At 37.8% G+C, this 23,830-nt stretch overlaps 1 protein-coding gene across 1 annotated transcript in view; it reads right to left on the minus strand.

The window, feature by feature from the left end:
- The window catches only part of LOC125271543 (NACHT, LRR and PYD domains-containing protein 12-like), a 33,669-nt gene extending 14,154 nt beyond the window's left edge, over positions 1-19,515 (minus strand). The window contains exons 1-3 of the mRNA XM_048195579.1: positions 19,247-19,515; positions 831-947; positions 596-709 (exon numbers count right to left, since the gene is read on the minus strand). Of these exons, the coding sequence (XP_048051536.1) occupies positions 596-709; positions 831-880 (164 nt within the window). The 5' untranslated portion in view covers positions 881-947; positions 19,247-19,515. The remainder of the gene's footprint in view (positions 1-595; positions 710-830; positions 948-19,246) is intronic.
- Between the last annotated feature and the right edge of the window lie 4,315 nt (positions 19,516-23,830).

Raw genomic sequence — 23,830 nt, forward strand, 5'->3', positions numbered from 1 at the left:
AAACTACAAAAAAAAAAAAAAAAAAAAATACTTTGTACTTTGATTCTTTAGTTTTTTCTCACATAGCCTACCTGACTGAAAGGGCTCATTATGTGGGTCATTATGTGGGTCTTTGTCTTCTCAGGTGTGAATCACAGCATTATTCAGGATTATTCACACCTCCATAAATACTGTCTTTCTTGACAAAAAGTGTCTTACAAAATTTAAATCAATATATTGTTTTATATGAACAAGTAGGAAGGATAATTTTTACATCATTTTGAAGGAAAAACTCTAGTCTACAACCTCCAATACCCAGAAGACTTGTGAACACATATTTAGTTTTTGTTGGCTGTATTTCAGTGACTTAAGTTTTTAGTTTTTTCAATAATCACGCATAAACATTATTCCCTCAAAAATACATGTACATACATGTTGTTCATATATTATGGAAGCCTAGTTCGTGCTGAATACAGTGTAATGACACTATTGCCATAATATGCCTATGAACAACTGAAAAAAAGCACAAATGTCAGGGCATGTCAAAACTTTTTCAGGGCTCAAAAAATTCTCAGAACCCAGAGGATTAAATCATTAAACACACATTGATAATTACCTGGGATCAGAGGTCACTGCTTCATCACTGAGTGTAGGAGGAAGATTTATGGATTGATTGCTCTTCAGAGACACACAGCTGGGTTCTGGAGATGAAGTTCTCTGACTCCCCCTCCTTGAGATATTAAGATATAATAATTCATATAAATCTTAACACTGCAGGTAACACAATATAATTAATTCAAATGATCTCTGATGTTATATGTGTCAGTCTCCAGTACTGGATGGTGTCTCACCTGGGGTCAGAGGTCACTGCTTCATCACTGAATTTAGGAGGAGGATCCATGGATTGATTGCTTTTCAGACACACACAGATCTCTGACTCTTCCTCATTTCAAAGACTGACTTGTTCCCTGTATATGGAATAAGTGACAACTTTATATTAATAATATATTTAACCTTAATTTGAAGTGATTTACTGTGTATTTAAGCTAAACATTCCAGCACATTCCCTGTGCACTTCAATGATATGAACACAATGAATGAACCAATTAATCATAAATGAAGTAAAAAATAAAATATCTATATTGTCACAAGTTAGTTCACCTAATTATAGCTTCAGTGGAAATATATTTATATTATATATATATATTTGATAAATATTAGATTGTAACACCATAAAATATTACTGAAATCTGAACCATTGCTGCCCTTTCCGATGAATCTGCCAATGGAATTACAATTGTTCATAAAACTGTGCTAAACCAAATCTGAGGGAGAGAAAAGGAGGGGAGGCAAATCCATAGCCAGATAGTTTCAGCGGTTAGAGTGTTGAGAAGAAAAAAAACATGGAGGAGGCTAGCCTCACTTTGTATATGAAGCGATTCTCACAGAGACATCAATTATGTGATATTTGTTTGAACTGCATTAACTATATTAATTATGGCGGTTAGAGAGATTGAATATTTAAGCACCATTAAATGTGCCAAGCTGTCATTTAAGCAGAAGCTTTAAAATAAAAATAAAGGATGACTCAACACCTAAGATTGACATCAAAGGCTACACCAACAGGGACACAACTGCATATTTGCTGAGGGGTTTGCAAGATCCCGTAACACTTATCCTCACAGAAATGTTTCTGCCAAGTCAATGACAGCTCCTGTAATTAATAAATTTAATAAATCTAGATAAGGTAATTTACTCACATATTGTCAGTAAACAGAAGAATACAATACAAAGGTAACTTCCACAAAAGATGTTTATTGGCAGGTAAGAGAAGGAAACAAGCAATGCAAGCAGGTGAGTGACTGAGCTCAAACAACTGGTAATGAATAACAGTCCTTGTAGGTGTAGGCAGATTCAAACAGGATGACTGGAGACAGACGATGGTTGAAGTTGACTGAAGATGACTGTAGACAGGACCACAACTGCTAGGTAACACGGGTAGGTAGTCATGTTATTAGCTTAGTATGGAAAAAAAAAAAAAAAAAACTTGACAAGTGTGAACTGAGGAGTGTTTGCTTAAATAGTGAGTCCTTGATGAGCTGGTGCAGGTGTTGCTGATTAGAATTCGGGTGATTGTGAACGAGTGGGTGGAGCAGAGAGATCTGGTTCAGAGCATGTGCCTGACTCTGTAGCTATGTTTCCATCCACCTATTTTTATGCACATTTTCAACCCTGGATGGAAATGCCAATATGCGCATAAATTCTGTAGAACTTAGTAGTGTTCTGTAGTAGAGGGCTGCATTGGGTTTGGGCTCCCACGGGACCTAACGCAAATCTCGCGGGAGCGGGCAGTTTTACCTTTGCTGAGGGCGGGAGTGGGCAGTCTGAAAACTTTGCGGGTGACCCGCGGGGAATGGTGGGATTTGGCGTGTAATGGAAATGAAGTAAACAAATGAAGTTGAGAAGAAAATTAAAGCGGCTCTTTACTTGACAAAAGCAAAGCATGACAAGTCAGACACTTCTTACAATTCTTAAAATTCACACGTTTTATTTTGAGCATTCTCGCATCTAGTGCGCCGTCAAAGAGGGCATTCAGATCATGGAAGAAAGACGCACAAGTCTGCGACCGCAGTCAGTCAGCAATATACTTTTCCTTCATAGTAATATGGAGTAAGCAATGCGAGGCCCAGTGATCAAATTCATTTGTTTAAGTAGGCTACGTTATTTTTATTTATTTATTAGTATTATTTTTTTTCTTTTTTGCAATAGCCTGTTAAGCAAGGCATTCTATTTATTTCATTTATTTCGTTTTGTATTTAATTTGTTTAAAGTATATCTAGTCTACTTTGTAAGTCCTATGTGTTTATTTAATAAGTTAAAGTTATTTCGTATTGTGCTTTGGCTCATTTATTTAAACTGTTATTTAAACTGCTTGTTTAGTTAATCGTTCTGTGAGTGTGTATGCAGTAGCCTGTGTTGAAAAACTGAGGTGCTGCTGGTTGTGGTTTTGTTTTAACGGTTCTTTTATAACGCTAATAAAAAAAATACCCAATGTTTTTATCACGTGTGGTAGGCTACTTTGGTTTTGTGGCTACTTCATCTTATTTAAAAGCAATCATGTGTAAAGTCTGTTATTCTGGATGTTAACTTGAACGAATTTAGTCTGAGAGTATTTGTTTAGGCCTATTTTCGCAAGCTCTGAGAGAAAGTCTGCGGCAGCGGGCGGGAGTGGACACAAATATTGCGGCTGCGGACGGGAGTGGAACACGCGGGTTGCGGTAGCGGGCGGTCCTGGTTAGACATTCAGCGGGAGCGGGCGGGTGCGGGTTAAGGAAATCAGTCCTGCGCAGGGCTCTATTCTGTAGCTTTAAATCTGAGCAGACTAAGGTCCTAAAGCTTGCTTCTACGCATGCACGAGTTGGTGCTATGGTGTTGAAGATTGTACAATGCCTGTTGAAGTCCTGCATGTCTAATAGTAAAGATACCGTTGTAACCATATGTAAGCGACCTACGAAACAAAACACAGAGTTGCAGGTTTGGAGATTAACAGGAAGAATTGATAAGAGATCGACTCATGTGTGGGATACTTAATGATGGAATGAGAAAACTCCTGTTGCATGACAATGAGCTAACTTTGACAAAAGCCATTGAAATATGCCAAATACATGAACTGACTGACCAGCACACTAAAACACTAACGTTAGCTGGACCAAAGCACAACTTGACAAGTGGCATATGGCCAGCAATGCCACAGGTGCAAAAAATAGAACCACTTCCAAAAATGCTGCAAATCAGTGAAAATTCAGCGCACACAAAATCTAAAAAAGACTGTCAATCAAATTGATGTTGCCAAAGCTTCTAATAGCAGCGAAGACTCATTCTTTATAAATAGAGTTGGCAGAAAATTACTCAAACCAGTTAAAGAAAACTGCAATATCTTGCACAGTGCAAACCAATGGAAAGTAAAGATCGACACAGGAGCCTCATGTAACATCATGTCTCTGCAGACATTTGCACAAGTAAAGCAAGATGAAAACCTTCAGGTGTCAAGCCATGTGAAGCTTGTTGCATATGGTCCAAACCAAACTGCTGGTTCAACCATGTTATCTCGCAATCTAAGTGACCAGAACTACTCTCTACAGTTCTACGTAGTGCAAAAAAAAAACTGTACAGCCACTGCCTGGACTGTCTGACTGTCTTCGGATGGGCCTCATTTCTCTCAATAATGCAGTCCACCAGGTAAAAGAAAACTTAAGTTTTGTCCAGCAGATTAACACAGAATATCTTTTCCGAGATGAAATAGGAAAGCTTCTCGTAATGTACTGCATGAAACTGGACAAAGAAGCTCAACCTGTCACCCATCCAGCATGCAGAATTCCTGCAGCAATGCAACACAAGGTAAAAGCAGAGTTGGAAATAATGGTTACTATGGCCGTTATCACTCCTGTATCTGAGCCAACCGATTGGGTGTTGTCTATGGTGGCCACTCACAAGAAAAACTCAGATGAAATAAGACTGTGCATTGACCCTAGGGACCTAAACAAGTTCCTAAAACATCCACGTCACCCCATAACACACAGTGGAAGAAGTGGCAGCGCAGATGCCAAACTCCACAGTATTTTCTGTGATTGTCACAAAAAGCTTCTTTTGGCAGATTTCGCTGTATCACAAGTCCTCCCTACTGACTACGTTCAGTACGCCATTTGGAAGATTCCAATTTCTTAGGATGCCCTTTGGCATTACATTTTTTTACAGACGCTAGGACACATTTCTCAATACTTAGGTCACTTTTGCAAAACTCTTCACACAGTGAGCACAACAGAAGTCTATGTGGGCTAAACTGAGGATCAATTATCATTGCTTTGGCACAAAATGCATTCAATGATCACATCTCTCAAATTTCATGAATTCGTTTCTCACTCAGACACAACAACTGCCAAAACTCTGTGTACGTACAGGCCAATTTGCACATGCTTACATACTGTTTTCAAAACTGTTAAACTTATGTTCAAAACAATAACATCATACGAAACTGAATAAGACAGAAATTTGCTACATTCCTACAGTAATATTTTAATAAAATATATTTTAAATCTTAAAATTAAATGCTATAAAAACAATTAAATTGTATCTGTATCAGTGGATGGTGTGTATACAAATTCTTGTATTTTGGAATTATAAAAAATTATAAAAATAAATAAAAGACATAAAATATTGATGAATTCTGCATCATGTCTGATTCATTCCAGTAACATATATTGCAGTGAATTGTAAACAGAGTTATGTCCTTGTTTTACACAAGAAAACATTGTATAATGCTACATGTTGTTGGTGTTTTTTAGGTCATTGTTTGTGGGTGATAAAGTGTGTTTGTCGGCTGTCAACCTTTGCTAGTGTTCTGGAAGAATGAGTTGATTTGAGACCTGAATAAAGTGTTTTGGTAGTTGTAGTGCATTTTGAATGTGAAATGAACTGCTTTGCCAAGATGAAAGTTGGTTAGGAGAACTGTGTGAAGAGTTTTGCAAAAGTGACCTAAGTATTGAGAAATCTGTCCTAGCGTCTGTAAAAAACTGTAATTTGGCCAGTGAGGTCTTTCAGCGCGCTATGGAACAGATCTTTGCTGGCTACCTATGCGCAGTCATAGTCGATGACATTACCGTGGGAGGTAATGGTGAGCAGGAAGTCGATGCAAACCTAAGGAAAGTGTTGGACTGTGCTCATGAAGTGAACTTGATATTGAACCCTCTAAAATGCAAATTCTGCCTAAGTGAGGTGAGCTATGTCGGTAATATTTTCACAAGCACTACAACCTGACCCAGCAAAAGCAAAAGCAATTACAGAAATGCTGCCACCAGACAATGTTACTGCGCTGCAGTGCTTTCTGGGTATGATCAATTACTTAGTCAAGTCAAGTCACCCTTATTTATATAGCGCTTTTAACAACGCAGATTGTGTCAAAGCAGCTTTACAGTAATAACTGGCATATAATTTTGGCTGCACAGCCACTCTTTAAGAAAATGGTGTCATTAGCTATCTTTAGTAAATTCAGTATTGATTCATTCCATTGTAAGAATCAATAGTTATTACAGTATTTCACAATTGCTAAAACACTAAACCCCATTCTCTGAACCCAATGCTCAGTGGCCTAAACCCATTTGTCGAATCACTCACTTTGTAGGCAAAACCTTAAACAAGTTCAGGTAGTTAAGACACTGTTTGCAAATCTCATCCACTCTTTTTGCAAAACTCTAAACACATTCTTACTCACTAAAACACATTTTGCACTGTGTTGCACTGTGTTGCAAAATGCTAAATACATGTGGCAAAAGTTAAACACAACTACAACACAGTTGTCATCCTTTAAACACAATGACTCAAAATTATTCAGACTTATTTCTAATGATGTGATCAAATCAACTGTATAAAATATAGGTTAGTTCAGAGTACACAGGTGACACAGGTGCTGAATGATGATACCAACAATAGATGGAAACAATCTGAAAAGTAGAGGAGGAAGAGTATGTGTAAGAGGATGATGAGGAGAAAGAGCAAGGGGTGTGGAGACAAGGCTGTCAAGGCTGGATCCGGCACAGGTTTTTCCCTTTGCCTGGCAAGAGACGACATTGCCTGTGATGTGGAAAATGTCCTCAACAATATTCAACAATATTCAACAATATTATTGATCTGACAGTACTGACATTATAGGATGAGAACTGAACTAAGCTAGCCTAGATGATGACATCACTGTTTTCTGCAGAACTGCTTTATAGAGGAAAATAATTACAGTAATTTACATAATAACTGATGGTCTTTACAATGTAAGTGAATCAACACTGAACTGACTTCAGCTGAACAATGACACTGATTTCCTTAACACGCACCCGCCCGCTCCCGCTGAATGTCTGACCAGGACCGCCCGTTCCCGCAATCCGCGTGTTCCACTCCCGCCCGCGCCCGCAATGTTTGTGTCCACTCCCGCCCGCTCCCGCGGACTTTCTCTCAGAGCTTGTAAAAAATAGGCCTAAACAAATACTCTCAGACTAAATTCGTTCAAGTTAACATCCAGAATAACAGACTTTAAACATGATTGCGTCTAAATATGATGAAGTAGCCGCAAAACCAAAGCACCACACATGATAAAAACCTTAGGTATTTTTTTATTAGCGTTATAAAGCTAACCGTTAAAACAAAACCACAACTAGCGGCACCTCAGTTTTTACAGTTTTTTACAATTGCTTACACACTAAAATTAAAAGTAGTACACTATTAGCAAAACCTTACATTCAAGAAGCAAAACATCAGCCCATATTTGCACAACTATAAGCACATTGTCAACCTCACACTTGTTGCAAAACTCTACACACAGTGATTTGCAAAACACTAAACACACTTAACATACACTACACACAAAAATCTATCATGAAGTCACTTCCTTGCAATACCAAAGCACTGACTGTCAAATTACTGCACCGTCCAACCAATTGGTTCAACACAGTCATCAGGTGTGCAAACACTTGTTTGCTTAATTGTAGACACACCAATCAGGTGTATAAGCACTATAAAAAGCAGCAGGTGAGTTCATCGGCCTTAAGCACAATGGAAAGAGTCAGAGAAAGAGTAAGACGAGGAGGAGAACGAGGAGGAGGACAAGGAGGAGGAGGAAGGGGAGGAAGAGGAATCAAAAGAGGAGGAATCAACAGAGGAAGAGGAAAAGAAGGAGGAGGAAGGGGAAGAAGAGGAATCAACAGAGGAGGAATCAGCAGAGGAAGAGAAGGAGGCCATGCTGGAGGTAGAGGTAGAGGAAGAGGAAGACAAGATGGTGCTCAAAGTGGACCGAATCTGACAAATGAGATCCGCGCAACACTGGTTGACCACGTTGTCAACCACGGCCTGACACTGAGGGAGGCTGGACTGCGAGTACAGCCAAATCTAAGCCGATACACAGTGGCAAGTGTAATAAGAACATTTCGACTGGAAAATAGGTATTGTAAAAATATCGGTTCCGGTGCCGGCTGACCTAATTTATGCAGCCTAATAATCCTTTAACGGATTTGAAAATATAAATTGATAATGTGTTATGTGTATGCCAGCTTAAAGAGATGTGTTTTTAGTCTATATTTAAACTGACAGAGTGTGTCTGCATCCCGAACAATGCTAGGAAGATTGTTCCAGAGTTTAGAAGCCAAATAGGAGAAGGATCTACCGCCTGCGGTTGATTTTGATATTCTAGGTATTATCAGCTGGCCTGAATTCTGAGATCACAATAGACGTGCACGACTATAATGCTTTAACCCTCTGGAGTCTGAGGCTGATTTGGGGCCTGGAGAAGTTTTGACATGCCCTGACATTTGTGCTTTTTTCAGTTGTTCATAAACATATTAATGACAAAAGTGTCATTACACTGTATTCAGCACAAACTAGGCTACAATAATATGTGAGGAACATGTATGTACATGTTTGTGTTTTTGAAGGAATAATGTTTATGCGTGGTTATTGAAAAAACAAAAAACTTAAGTCACTGAAATAAGGCCAAAAAAAGTATAGTAAATCTGTGTTCACAATACTTTAGGGTATTGGAGGTTGTAAACTAGAGTTTTTGCTTCAAAATTATGTAAAAATTATGCTGCCTACTCCTTCATATAAAACAATATATTGATTTAGTTTTTGTAAGACACTTTTTGCCAAGAAACACAGTATGCATGGAGGCGTGAATCACCACTGAATAATGGGCCATTCTCACCTGAGAAGACAAAAGAATTGGATAGTAATGAGCTGAAATGACTTGCATATTAATGAGGCATTTCAGTCAGGTAGGCTGTGAAAAAAACCTTCTGTGATGTCTCAAGCTCATCATGATATATGAAACATACAGAAAAATATTATTACAATATAAAGTAATGGTTTTATATTATACTTTAAAATATAATGTATTTCTGTGATGCAAAGAGTCTGAATATAGGCTTTTAGTTTAAAAGCATGCACATTTGGAGAAATATTGGATTCTCATATGCTTATGTCAATTTTCTATACAGAGAAGTTATATTTATTTAATATTCATCGTCATTACTATGAGCACTGGTGTTTTCAATTCATCCTTGAAGTCGGAGGGCGCTCTCTGTGCATTTTTAGTCCACAAATTCATCTAAAAGAAGAAGAGGCTATTCCATGAATGGAGTTTCCAATTCATACTGCAGCCGGAGGGCGCTAAAAAAACAAAAACTCATCTAAAATTCATCAATAGAAGAAAAGAAAACAGGAACTAACTGCATGTCTTCTAGAGCTCCCTAACCATGACTTTTACATCCAGATAAACACTTTTCAAGACAATAAATACACGATTGAGACGATGAATGCATGTATTGCCTCTGAATTTCCCCAAACATGATCGGACACAGATCAAATCAGCCAGCAGCTAACACGATGCTAACTGCCGCTCAAGGTTGAACAGTCAGCGGCACTCAGCTCCTAGAACAGCCGAGCCCAGGACTCTGATAGTGGGTGACTCTATTATCAGAAACATTAGCAGCAGGGATACAACTACATGCTGCCTTCCACAAGCAACAGTTTCTGATGTAAACAGGGAACTTAAGAGCATTCTGATGAAATATAAGACTGCAAATCGACTAATCATTCATGTGGGGAAGAATGATATTCGGAAGGAGCAGTCAGAACTCCTTAAGAGGGATTTCAATGAACTTTTTGAAATGCTTAAAAGACTAAAAGTTCAGTCGTTCATCAGTGGACCACTCCCAGCAAGAGGAACAAATAGATTTACACAGTTGCTTGGACTTAACACATGGCTGCAAAAAACCTGCAACTTAAAAGGACTGAATTTCATCAACAACTTCAATCTGTTCTGGAATCAGAGTCTACTGTTCACTCATGATGGCCTGCACCCAAACAAACTGGGCTCAAGAGTGCTAAAGGACAATATCTACTTCTGCCTCCATCATCCTTCAGCAGTGTGTGCAAATCCACTTAAACTGAATGGCACAAACACACCTGGACAGAGTACAACTGACCACAGGACTTCATTTCAGCAGCTGAATGGACATGCGGTTGACACTTCCCACAAGGTCAATGATAACACCACGCAGCCACAACAACCACTGCTCACGGACACAATCCTGACTGAGCCCTGCCCACAGAGCTCACCGAGAGACATTGACGTGTCAGAACTGCTCCGAGATTCAGCACCCAAGGACGACTTTCGGGAAAACAGCCAGGGAAGCCAGGACAACATATTACAGCCTCCGGTAACACCAGAGCAACAGCCCCTCTCACCGTACATGTTATCCCTCTCTCCAGCATCCCCTCTTCTGTGCTTCTCAGAGAAAATGGAGGAACTGGTGTACGCTGGAACCAAACTCTCCCACTCTTTTGCTGCGAGCCCCCAGATATCAACAAAAAAGCGTCAAGCCCGAAACCACCAAAGCCTGTGGGCCCAGCTCGCCCTCTCCCTCCTCCTGCGAGAGCTCTTCGGCCCCTGCCACAACGCCAGGGCCCTCACCCTCCTCCATCTGTTCTAGGTGAATCAAAAACAACCGATAACAGCTCTCAGTGATGTGTGTCGGGTCCCCGCTATGATAACAGTGACTTTATCAAATGTTTACAGAACAAGCGGGAACCCAGTGTGCCTGTAGCTTTCTCTATTTCTGTTTTATTACGTTATAGAAAGCCTAAGGCCTTTTCAAACCGTTTGGCAAACCCATTTAATCTGCTACCTATTACACGTCAAACTAAGACTACTGTAGAGACAGAAAGTGAGACTGTTAAGTTAGCACTTCTAAACATACGCTCACTTAAAAATAAATCACTTCTAGTCAATGACTTAATAACCACAAACAACCTAGATTTTATGCTTCTAAATGAAACATGGCTTGAAGACAGCTGCAGTGCAACAATCCTGAATGAAACAGCCCCTCCTAACTTTACTTTTATGAGTGTCTGCAGAGCTGTTAGGAGAGGTGGAGGTGTTGCTGCTCTATTTAAAGATGTCTATCAATGCAAGCAAGTGTCATTTGGTGATTACTTGTCTTTCGAATACTTGGGTATTGTATTAAAAGGTGCTCCTCGCATTTTACTTATAGTTATCTACAGGCCTCCAAAATACTCTCCAGCCTTTGTGGAGGACTTTACAGAACTGTTATCAGCAATTTCCTCAGAGTTTGACTGTTTTGCTATTACTGGGGACTTTAACATCCACATAGAAAATGCAGAATCTAATATGGCAAAAGAAATCATAACTGTTTTGAATACTTTTCATCTGACTCAACATGTACATGGACCTACACACAATCGTGGACACACTCTAGATTTAATTATTAGTAAGGGTCTAAACATTTCATCCATTGTCATTAAGGATGTAGCGTTATCTGATCGTTTCTGTATTTTCTTTGATATATTGATCTCTCCAACTGTTGAAGCTAGATCTATCTCTGTCAAAAAGCGATGCTTAAATGAGAATACTAGTGCACTGTTTATGAAGGCTATATCTTTAACACCAAGCATATCTGCAGACTCTGTTGATTTTCTCCTTGATTCTTTTAACTCAAAAGTACAGAACGTTATTGATAACATTGCTCCTGTGAAAGTCAGGAAAAAGAGTGGCAAACAAAAAGCACCATGGAGAAACTCAACAGCAGTGCAAAATTTGAAAAGACAATGCAGAAAAGATGAGCGCATGTGGCGAAAGACAAAACTTGAAATCCACTATAACATCTATAAAGATATCCTTCATGCTTTCAATGTGGAACTAGGCAAAGCTAGACAGACCTTCTTCTCAAATATTATAAACAGAAACTTAAACAACACCCGCACTCTTTTTGCTACAGTAGAGAGATTAACAAACCCCCCAAGTCAGATTCCCAGTGAAATGCTCTCAGACAGCAAATGTTGTGAGTTTGCTTCGTTCTTCTCTGAGAAAATTAATAATATCAGAAAGGTGATCAGCACATCCTTGAGCTGCACTGGGGTAAAACAGATCAGATCACAACCTCAGAAAGTAGCTATTATGTCTGATTTCGAAGCAATTGATGGTAAAATTTTGGAAGAAACAGTACAGCACCTTAAAACATCAACCTGCACCCTTGACACACTTCCCACATCTTTTTTCAAAAGAGTGTTTAACTGTTTAGAAGCAGATCTCCTAGAAGTGGTAAATGCCTCACTTCTCTCTGGGACTTTTCCAAAATCCCTGAAAACTGCAGTTGTTAAGCCCCTCCTGAAAAAGAGCAATCTGGATAACACCATATTGAGCAACTACAGGCCAATCTCAAATCTTCCTTTCATAGGCAAGGTCATTGAAAAAGTTGTTTTCAATCAGCTGAACAAGTTCTTAAGCTTGAATGGATACTTTGATAACTTTCAATCTGGTTTCCGATAGCATCACAGCACAGAGACAGCGCTCATAAAGATAATAAATGATATTCGCCTAAACACAGATTCAGGTAAATTATCAGTGCTGGTTCTACTCGACCTCAGTGCTGCGTTTGACACTGTCGATCACAACATTCTTCTTGACAGGCTCGAAAACTGGGTTGGGCTTTCTGGGATGGTCCTTAAATGGTTCAGGTCATACTTAGAAGGGAGAGGTTATTATGTGAGTATCGGTGACCATAAGTCTGAGTGGACATCCATGACATGCGGAGTCCCTCAAGGTTCAATACTTGCACCCCTCCTGTTCAACCTATATATGCTGCCACTGAGCCAAATAATGAGAAAGAACCAAATTGCATATCACAGCTATGCAGATGACACCCAGATTTACCTAGCCCTCTCACCTAACGACTACAGCCCCATTGACTCCCTGTGCCAATGCATTGATGAAATTAAAAATTGGATGTGCCTAAACTTCCTTCAGTTAAACAAAGACAAAACTGAAGTCATTGTGTTTGGAAACAAAGATGAAGTTCTCAAAGTGAACATGTACCTTCACTCTAGGGGTCAAACAACTAAAAATCAAGTCAGGAATCTTGGTGTAATTTTGGAGTCAGACCTGAGTTTCAGTAGCCATGTAAAGACAATAACTAAATCAGCATATTATCATCTCAAAAATATTGCAAGAATTAGATGCTTTGTCTCCAGTCAAGACTTAGAGAAACTTGTTCATGCTTTCATCACCAGCAGGGTGGATTACTGTAATGGGCTCCTCACTGGTCTTCCCAAAAAGACCATAAGACAGCTGCAGCTCGTACAGAATGCTGCTGCCAGGATTCTGAGCAGAACCAGAAAACATGAACACATCACACCAGTCCTCAGGTCCTTACACTGGCTTCCAGTTGCATTTAGAATTGATTTTAAAGTGCTGTTACTTGTTTATAAATCACTCAATGGCCTAGGACCTCAATACATTGCAGATATGCTCATAGAATATAAACCTAACAGATCACTCAGATCATCAGGATCAACTCACTTAGAAATACCAAGGGTTCACTCAAAGCAGGGATAGTCTGCTTTTAGCTGTTATGCCAGCCGCAGCTGGAACCAGCTTCCAGAAGAGATCAGGTGTGCTCCTACAGTAGCCACATTCAAATCCAGACTCAAAACACATCTTTTTATCTATGCATTTGTTGATTGAGCACTGTGCTACGTACGAACTGTTTGCATCCTATTTTATACATATTATCTTTTTATTCTTTAATTTTTTTTTTCCTGTTTTTATTTCATTTTTAATGTATTTTATATCTTTTATGTATCATCACTGTTATTTCTATTCATGTTCTATTTTTATTCTTCTTCTTTATGTAAAGCACTTTGAATTACCATTGTGTATGAAATGTGCTATACAAATAAAATTGCCTTGCCTTGCCTTGCCTTGAATTTGCGTCTGAATAGCTCTGGCTCTGTGGCCGTGGCCGCATTAGCAGATAATGAGCTGAATCACGGACTTCTGACATGGCTCTCTTTTCATACAGATTACATAAGCACAGAAGGTTTTTTAACGTTTTATAAGTTTAATTTTTCTGTGATTAGTATTCACTAAGTTACAGTTCATTTTCTGAGAACTATCAGATTGGACTTCGTTCAGAGGGAGAGGAGAAATCACGCATCATGTTAGTTTTCTTTATTTTACAAAAAGCACAACATTGTGTTTTTACTCTGAGTGTATACAAATAAAAGAAGATATTCTATAGTTTCAATTGATATATTACTTATGTCTCTATGACAAAAAATGACGGAGTATTTTAAGTCTGTTTTGCTGCAATGTGAAAAAAAACCTGCAAAACGCGCCGGCGCGTTTTCAGACCTCAGAGTGTTAAGAGCTCACTTGGGTACTGGGGAGCTAAACCATTTAGTGCTTTGTAAGTAATTAGCAAGATTTTAAAATCTATACGATGTTTAACAGGAAGCCAATGCAGTGATGACAGAACTGGGCTAATATGGTCATACTTCCTAGTTCTAGTAAGAACTCTAGCTGCTGCATTTTGTACGAGCTGTAATTTATTTATCAAGCGGGAGGAACAACCACCCAGTAGAGCGTTACAGTAATCTAGCCTCTAGGTCATGAACGCATGAACTAACTGCTCTGCATTTTTCTTTGAGAGCATATGTCGTAGTTTAGATATATTTTTAAGATGGAAGAATGTGGTTTTAAAGATGCTAGTAATATGGCCTTCAAATGAAAGATTGGTATCAAAGAGCACACCCAGGTTCCTAGCTGACGACGAAGACTTAACAGAACAGCCATCAAGTGTTAGACAATATTCTAGGTTATTGTGTGAAGAAGTTTTCAGTCCAAAAATTAGAATCTCTGTTTTTTCTGAATTTAGTAGTAGGAAATTACTGGTCATCCAGTTTTTTATATCAGCTATGCATTCTGTTAATTTTGTGAATTGGTAAGTTTTGTCAGGGCGTGAAGAAATATAGAGCTGAGTATCAACAGCGTAACAATGAAAACTAACGCCATGCTTCCTAATGATATCTCCCAAGGGTAGCATGTACAGACTGAAAAGCAACGGTCCTAGTACTGAGCCTTGCGGTACTCCATATTGAACTTGTGATTGATATGACATCTCATCGTTTACTACTACAAACTGAGAATGGTCAGATAAGTATGATTTGAACCATGCCAATGCAATTCCACTAATGCCAACATAGTTTTCAAGTCTATTTAAGAGAATATTGTGATCAATAGTGTCAAATGCAGCACTAAGATGAGGGTTGTGTTTATTTTCTTCTAAAAGTTTTGAAAAATAGGCAGATCTAGCAGTTTTTAAGGCCTTTCTGTACTCAATCTTTCTCTCTCTCCACGAAATGTGAAATACTTCTAGTTTTGTTTTCTTCCAGCTGCGCTCCATTTTTCTGGCTGCTGTTTTTAGGGCCCAAATGTGCTCATTGTACCATGGCGTTGGATTAATTTCCTTAATCTTTTTTAAACGCAAAGGAGCAACTGAGTCTAATGTGCTGGAAAAGACAGAGGCAATAGTTTCTGTTGCAACATCGAGGTCTTCTAAGCTGTCTGGTATGATAAGGTGATGAAACTGATCAGTAAGATTATTTATAAAGCAATCTTTAGTGGTAGAAGTGATGGTTCTACCATATTTGTGGCAGAGAGGCAGTTTAGCAGCCTTGATTAAATGTAGACTAGATAATGATCCAACGGGCAGTCATGCGACCTTGTCCAAATTATCAACCCCTCCCTTTGTCTCAGTGTAGTCCAGGACCATTTGTGGTTTTCTGTCTTCTCTGGTGCTCAGAACAGCATCTTTGTGCATAATGCTCATTAGCAGGACATGTTTCCCTTTCTTGGGGCAACAGGAGATGACGGCGGCTTTTTCAGTGAATGAAAACACTGAAGATCTTACCTTCCTGTTCTTCATCGCAAGAGGGAAGCTTATTTTTTCTCATTGTCCCCAAATGGTAATTTTCTTTTTTAGCAGTTCCTCATCCAGGGAGCACAATGTAAAAAACAAGTATCACCTTCAGTCCCTCAGCCATGTCTAGTAACACCCCTATGCCCTTATTTTTTCAGGTGCTTCTCTAGGGGATTTACCCATGTATACCTGTATATTCCAGGCATAGCTGGACTGCGCATCACCTGTGGCCCATATTTTATGCCATATTTGGCTGGTTTTCTTTGCATGTATTGTCTGAAGGGACAGCGCCCACAAAATAAAACCAGACATTCATCCACAGTGATGTGGGTGCCTGGATTGTAAAGAAAGTGTAATTGCTGGACTCACTTGTCCCATATCTTGTCCCCTGTCTTGTTTCTTTGTCATCAAAGCATATGACATGGGAGAAAATATGGAATGTCCCTAGAGACATGGTGGCTGGAAATATTCCCCTTCCAGTGTCAGCATTCCAAAGGCTTGCTGTTGCTTCTCCTTTTGACTCCTTACACTCCAGTCAAAATGAGCAACCCAATAGGCTTCAAGTCCAAATGCCATGCACACACATCTTTTAATGACATTACAGTATTTCACAATTGCTAAAACACATTTCTTGAAACCATCAATCATTTTCTCAAAACATTCAACACAAATCCAATCTTCAAACTAATTTCACAAAACCTCTGACTCTTATGGCAAAATCAAACAAAGCTTTCAGATCATACACACATTAAGCAAAATATAAACACATACAGATCATTCATTAGACACTACATTAAAAAATGGAAAACACAACATCCAGAACATGAGGTTACAGAAAAAAAGTATATTGTAACACAGTAAACACATTTTGCCATTACATAAAATGTATAGAAATCACAAGTAATGTGAATTTAAAGTATACTGTATGTACTGCAAGTACAGTATTATATTCAATATTATATAGTATTGAATGTCTGTATATACAGTACTTACATACTGCAAACATACAGCAGTCTAAATGCAAATGAATAAAAGGTCAAAGAAAACTCTAAATGAAAAGCATGATACAGTATACACACACACACACACACGCAAAAAAAACAAAGTTCAGAGTCAGTGAGAGATTCATTCTGCTTCAGCGTCACGTCTTCATGTTGGGTCCGGCCTAAATCAAGTCAAGTCACCTTTATTTCAATTGCAATTTATACTACACAGATACTAGTATAGTATAGTATAGTATAGTATAGTATAGTATAGTATAGTCTGGTATGGTATGGTATAGTATAGTATAGTATAGTATAGTATAGTCAAAGCAGCTTTACAGTGATAACAGGTACATGATGATCAGTAATGCAAAGAGGGTTCATTTTGGCTGTACAGCTCTAAAAGAAAATAGTGTCATTGTTCAGCTGAAGTCAGTTCAGTGTTGATTCACTTACATTGTAAAGACCATCAATTATTATGTAAATGACTGTAATTATTTTCCTCTATAAAGCAGTTCTGCAGAAAACAGTGATGTCATCATCTAGGCTAGCTTAGTTCAGTTCTCATCCTATAATGTCAGTACTGTCAGATCAATAATATTGTTGAATATTGTTGAATATTGTTGAGGACATTTTCCACATCACAGGCAATGTCGTCTCTTGCCAGGCAAAGGGAAAAACCTGTGCCGGATCCAGCCTTGACAGCCTTGTCTCCACACCCCTTGCTCTTTCTCCTCATCATCCTCTTACACATACTCTTCCTCCTCTACTTTTCAGATCGTTTCCATCTATTGTTGGTATCATCATTCAGCACCTGTGTCACCTGTACACTCTGAACTGACCTATATTTTATACAGTTGATTTGATCACTTCCATTAGAAATAAGTGTGAATAATTTTGAGTCATTGTGTTTAAAGGATGACAACTGTGTTGTAGTTGTGTTTAACTTTTGCCACATGTATTTACCATTTTGCAACACAGTGCAGAATGTGTTTTAGTGAGTAAGAATGTGTTTAGAGTTTTGCAAAAAGAGTGGATGAGATTTGCAAACAGTGTCTTAACTACCTGAACTTGTTTAAGGTTTTGCCTACAAAGAGACTGATTCGACAAATGGGTTTAGGCCACTGAGCATTGGGTTCAGAGAATGGGGTTTAGTGTTTTAGCAATTGTGAAATACTGTAACAGCACCAAGTCTACCCTGTTGTTCAAGTGGGGACTGGGACCATAATAACTTTTCATTTTTGGAAGTCAATGATTCTGTTGGTGGTTGAGAGACAACAGGAGGGTCAACCCTGAATATTATTGTCTGTCTCAGACACATTCTCCTCTGTGTCACTATCACTGTCAAAGAACTGTGACAAAATCTCATTGACAGAAAATCTTTGCTTGGACGTCATTTTTCAACTGATAGAGAGCATAAAAAGAGAGCCCACAGAGCACGAAGAGAAATGGTTTAGAAGGCATCTGTGCAAGCTTTCATATGTTTGCTCCTCCCCTGTGTTTGCTAAACCACAAGACTTATGTTTTCCCCTCCCCCACAGCACGGGAAATATTAAAGTTCTCGTAAGAATTAGGTTTCCCCCTTCCCCCATGTCATGTGGTTCTGTTAATACTACAGGTTAGAGGCCTAAAAAGGGAAGTTTTTTGAATATTATATTGAATATATTAGTGAATAAACATTACAGTGAATATTTTAAGATAATAGCATGTTATAGTGATCTCAATATCATCCAAAACAAATGTGTGTAAAATAATGATATTTCTTATGTTTTTTACAACTGAAAGAGCCTGGGGTCAAATTGACCCCAAAGAACACCGATACTACAAAATGTGAACAGGACAGTGAAAAAAATACCACCATGTTATTTTATGTTTACAGAGTTGTCCCCATTAAATTAGGAAGATTAAATCCAAAGCAAAAAAAAAATGTCAATCATGTATTTACATATTTACATATGGCCCTAAAGATAATAGGAGGGTTAAGCTTACAATCTCTTTGCTGTCCTCATTTTAATGCATTGTTTTTTATTTTCTGTTCTGAATTTTTCCCTCCTCTATTCACTGTAATTCATGTAATGTCGAAGGTTGAGTGGTTGATATGTACACACTTAATAAAATAAAATTATTAACTCATTAAAATGCTAATCAAATCAAATAATAAAAAAAAATCATTCTTTTTAACAAATAATAACTTTTGACCGTTTATAACATTTCATTAAAGAAGATTTATTTTCAAAAGGATGTTTTTCTTCAAGTAAAATTATATGGATATTATCTTGCTGTATATGTGTAACATAATTTTCTTAGTTTTTATGTCTAAGAGTGACAAAAAAAAGCTTAATAGCTTAAGTGCCTTAGCTTAAGTGCCTTAAGTTCAGTTGTAGTGTTTGATATGATTACGATCTTATGAAGACCTAGAACAACATATAACAACATAACATGATGTTAAAGGCTGATAACTGAACTTACTGTGATATATGATCCTTTATGATGGTTTTAAACATCCAACATCTTCACAGTAATGGAAAACACTTTTGGTCTGTGGTCGCTTTTGATATGCTCAGGGTGCTGGTGAGCTGAAGAGCCACTGAAGGACCTTTAGTGTGTGACTTTATTCAGTGCCTGATTAGAAAACATGCACATTACATATGTCGTCTTAATTATGCAAGTGACTTTTTAAATTATATGGATAATGGTGAATAAATCAAACTACGGATTGTGAAATTTTCCTCACTGAACACCTTTCAAATCAGCACGTTCCAGTGCAGTGAATTTAGTTTTAGTTTTACTTTTGATATTCACTGCATATTCGCATAGGCTGCTAAAGGGACCATTAGCAAATTCCAATCACAGTCCAAAAATATAAACATCCAATCATTCGTTCAAATGAACAATATATTTACTAAGTTATAGTAAATGCCTAGCGGGCAGACTGACTTACTGTATATGAACTTCTGCCAATATTTCGCTTGTACAATGCAATTTTTAAAAAAAATAAACTGTAACTCACTGTGTTTTTTTTTTTTTAATGTTTCAATGGTTGTAATTCATCCCTAGAGACCAGACTGACTTACTACAAGTGGAATTTTACCAATACCACCCGTAATGTATATACAGTAAATCATTATTTTTAGAATTTTTTTCACTGTAATTCAAGGGGTTTTGGTGACATACTACAGGTGAAAAATGCAAGATTTTACCTATAGTAAATCAGTCTTACCAACAGGAACCTACTACAAGCTTTGGAATTTGAACAAGTCTGATTTTAAATGTTAAAAGTCATTTTAATTTATACAAATTATATGTTTTAACGCAGAAGGTGAAATTGACAGACGTTCCATTAGGCATCATGTGCCATGGTAGAAGCATTCTCAGGTATAAATATGCAGCTATAACACACATTGCTGATTTTGAATTAATATTTCATGTCAATAGACAATGGTTACATACTGTTAAAACAAATCGTGGTAATAATATCTCTGTAAGACTGCCGATGTAACCCCTCCGGTCCTATTCATCCCACTCTGAGGGGGATTTGAACCCAGGTCTCTAGCATGGAAGGCAGGTCTCTCTAACAAGGAAGCGAAAGACTACAGTCTCTAGCATCAGTCGCTAGACGCCCCTTGAAATCAGGGGAGTGAGGTTTACAGGCACAGCTCTTTCTAGCCTACGTCTGTTACACCGACTCTAGTACAGTGGAAAGCTAAACCAATGTCCGGCAAATATAAAACCTAAAACTAATTTTACCGTGCTGCATGAGCCTCTCTGAAAATAATATGATGTATAACTGCTTAGAATAGTAAATCCACCAATATATCTCTATAAAATCATTCAAAGTAGGAGGGTCCTTACAGTCTTCCACTGAGAGAATAAAATATTTCTAAGAGTTTATCAATGGATTATGATGTGGTCATCAGGAGTCATGTGATGAGAGTGAGGCGTGATGACTGACAAAATGATGGAAGAGGCAAAAGAGAACTTTTATTAATACAAATTCCATTTCTCAGTTTAATACAAGTGAGTCTGTTGTGTTATTAGGGTGAAGGCCCTATTGTTTTCCTAAGGATCATTAGGGCCCGACCACCGATGGTGTGAGGACCGTATTATAATCCTATTGCATTGTAACCTAACAGGAAGTGAGATATTTTGAAATTTCTCTGCAAAATTTTTGCAGTTTTTGCCATTTCCAGGCATTGCACTTTAATAAACTCCTCCTAGAGATTTGATCAGATAAACATCATATTTGGTCAGTCTAATCGTAAGGCCTTAGTGATGTTAAATTGCAAAGATCTTGAGTTTTCGCTGAAGGTCTGTGGAGACCTGACAAAGTTTGATGTTTTGCCATGAAACAGGAATTTGTTGTAACTAGGGCATACAATATCCGATCTCCCTGAAACTTCACATGTTTTATTAGAGTCCTGAGCTGAAGACATCTACATGCCAAAATTTTGTTATAGCCATATCACCACCAGCTGGTAGCAGGAAGTGTCAAGTCAAGTCACCTTTATTTATATAGTGCTTTTTACAACGCAGATTGTGTCAAAGCAGCTTCACAGTGATAACTGGTATATAATTTTGGCTGCACAGCAGCTCTTAAAGAAAATGGTGTCAGTATCAATCTTAAGTAAATTCAGTACTGATTCATTCCGATGTAAGAATCAATAGTTATTAATTTAGTTAATTTATCTACATCAGCACTGGAGTAAACAGTGATGTCATCATCCAGCTCAGTTCACAACAGTCAAAGTATTTATTCCAGTTCCATCCAGTTGATAAAAAAAAACAGTTATTAAAGGTGCAATATGTAAGATTTTTGCAGTAAAATAGCCAAAAACCACTAGTGTTATATATTTTGTTCACTTGAGTACTTACAACATCCCAAATGTTTAAAACTATTTGTAAATCGTGAGAAAATTGCAGTTTTAACCAAGGCTCCGGGACGTGTGAGGAGTCAATGGCGTCATACCCGCGTTACCCTCGGTTTCCGGCTTTATTTTGTAGAAACCATGGAAACACCAAAGACGCTTTAATATGTACTTGTTTTAATAGACAAGGGAACAACTGTTTTGATATATTTATAGACAGAAAACGAATTATTGTTATATAGCTCAACACATTTAGTCTTATTGTTTAAATCTAATTTTCTTGAAAAAAAAAAACTAAAAATATGGCATAAAACATTAGTGGATAAAGCACCGTTTCCATCCCATGTGTTCAAAAGAACAAAATCGTCACTTCCTGGGAAACTGCTGCAAAGTATCAGTAGTAAAAATGTAAGTGGTTGCAATCAGGCTCTTTTCTCCTCCATCATAAATGAGTTGGTCTCAGAGCATCAGACGAAACACAATAAACGCTAAATGTTTCATTTACAATAGTTTTTAAAACTGCTTTCCGTAACTATTTTTTGATTAAAGATGATCCAAAATCAATTTGCAAGTACATAACCAGCCAGTGTTCGAAACTATCTCCTTACCTTAGCTCGATTCACAATGGTAAGCTTGTAATAATGTTTTTTAATGTGAATGATACTGGTGGGTTTCCGCAGGAAATTTGAGCATGCCGGCGTTCATCATTATGTCACGTCTGTTTGCATGAAGGAGTCCTGGCTAGTAGGCTAAAACATGTGAGGACGCTGCATGTGGTGGATCATTTATAGCCTTTTCTCACAGCAGCTGGAATAATTAAACTTATCATTTTGATAGAGGACTGTATGGTATGACAAATTAACTTTAGAGATTAGGCTGTACAGAAATTGAAATCTACAGGTAACACTAATACACACTAAATACACACAGTCACACAATGCTGGTGTTGTTAACATTAACAATTTGAGAAAAAGTATAACAATAATAATAATTTGCATGGTTTGATGTGATATGAATTAAGTGATCGTTAGATTTGATCACCATTGGCAGCGCGGTTTATTGTAATGCTTTTTTCCTCAGTTGGTCAGAACAAAAGTGACAGAAATGTTACTTGTTCAGGTGACATTTTCTGGTGAAAATTCTTATTTTGGTCATACTTCCAAGACGTAGAATCTGTGATTCAGAAGTACAGTATCCACACCAATGTGCTGACTGACAGCAAACATTAGATTCATCCGCGCTGAGGAGCCGTGCTGATGCACAACCCACATAAAGATAATAATTCCACACACATTTATCAGGATCTGGTCAGTCATTTACTCAAATACATTGTTAAAATAAATGAAAATTTTTGTGAATGTAAACTCTTGTAAAGAGTGATCCATGTCTATCAACACACAACCTCAGGTTACTCCTCAAGAACTGAAGCTCTAATAAGTGTAAAAACTTTGTATGGATAAAAGCATATATGATAGATGATCGATGTCTTGGTTGTCATTTTCACACATTTCCTTATATGTTCAAATAAAAATATATATATTTGTTCTCTTTAATCATTCAATGAATTTTATTTCAATTCCTGCATACCTTTTTCTTCACATTGAAGAGTTCAGTATGAGTGGGTAGAAGATATAATGTACTGGGCTATTAAGACACGCATGAATTCCAGACGTGCTTTATATTTTCTCAGTTGGCGGCAAACAGTGCTGAGTAGAGCTAGTGTTTTATGTCCATTAGAGCCAAAGGTAATCATTTGAAAAAATGTCATTTAAATACTATAGTGAAATTTTAACAAATTGCTTCTAAGGCTCTGAGCAAAAGATCGCACAAATGAGTTGTATATCGTTCGTTCTCTTTAGTATGTGTAGTGTCATGTAAAATACCACTAACTTTGAGCAGGAATGAACAAACGGTGATAAGAGATTTCATGGCTAAAGGTGCCTGGGGAAAAAAGCCACAAAAATGTACCCATAAAAGCATTTATTCCATGATTAATAATGCTTTATTTTTTCAGGACTTCAATGATAAGGTGAGCGATGATAAAAGTGTCATTGTCACGCATTGTTGTAGAAGCAGGTGATGATGAAGAAGGTTAGTCTAAAAGTCTTCAATAACATGCTCGAAAGGTAAATTTAACAAATACAAATTAAATAGTGTTGTGGAAAATTCAATGTCCCTTCAGTTCTGA

The sequence above is a fragment of the Megalobrama amblycephala genome, linkage group LG7, assembly GCF_018812025.1.
Source record: "Megalobrama amblycephala isolate DHTTF-2021 linkage group LG7, ASM1881202v1, whole genome shotgun sequence".
NCBI lineage: Eukaryota > Metazoa > Chordata > Actinopteri > Cypriniformes > Xenocyprididae > Megalobrama > Megalobrama amblycephala.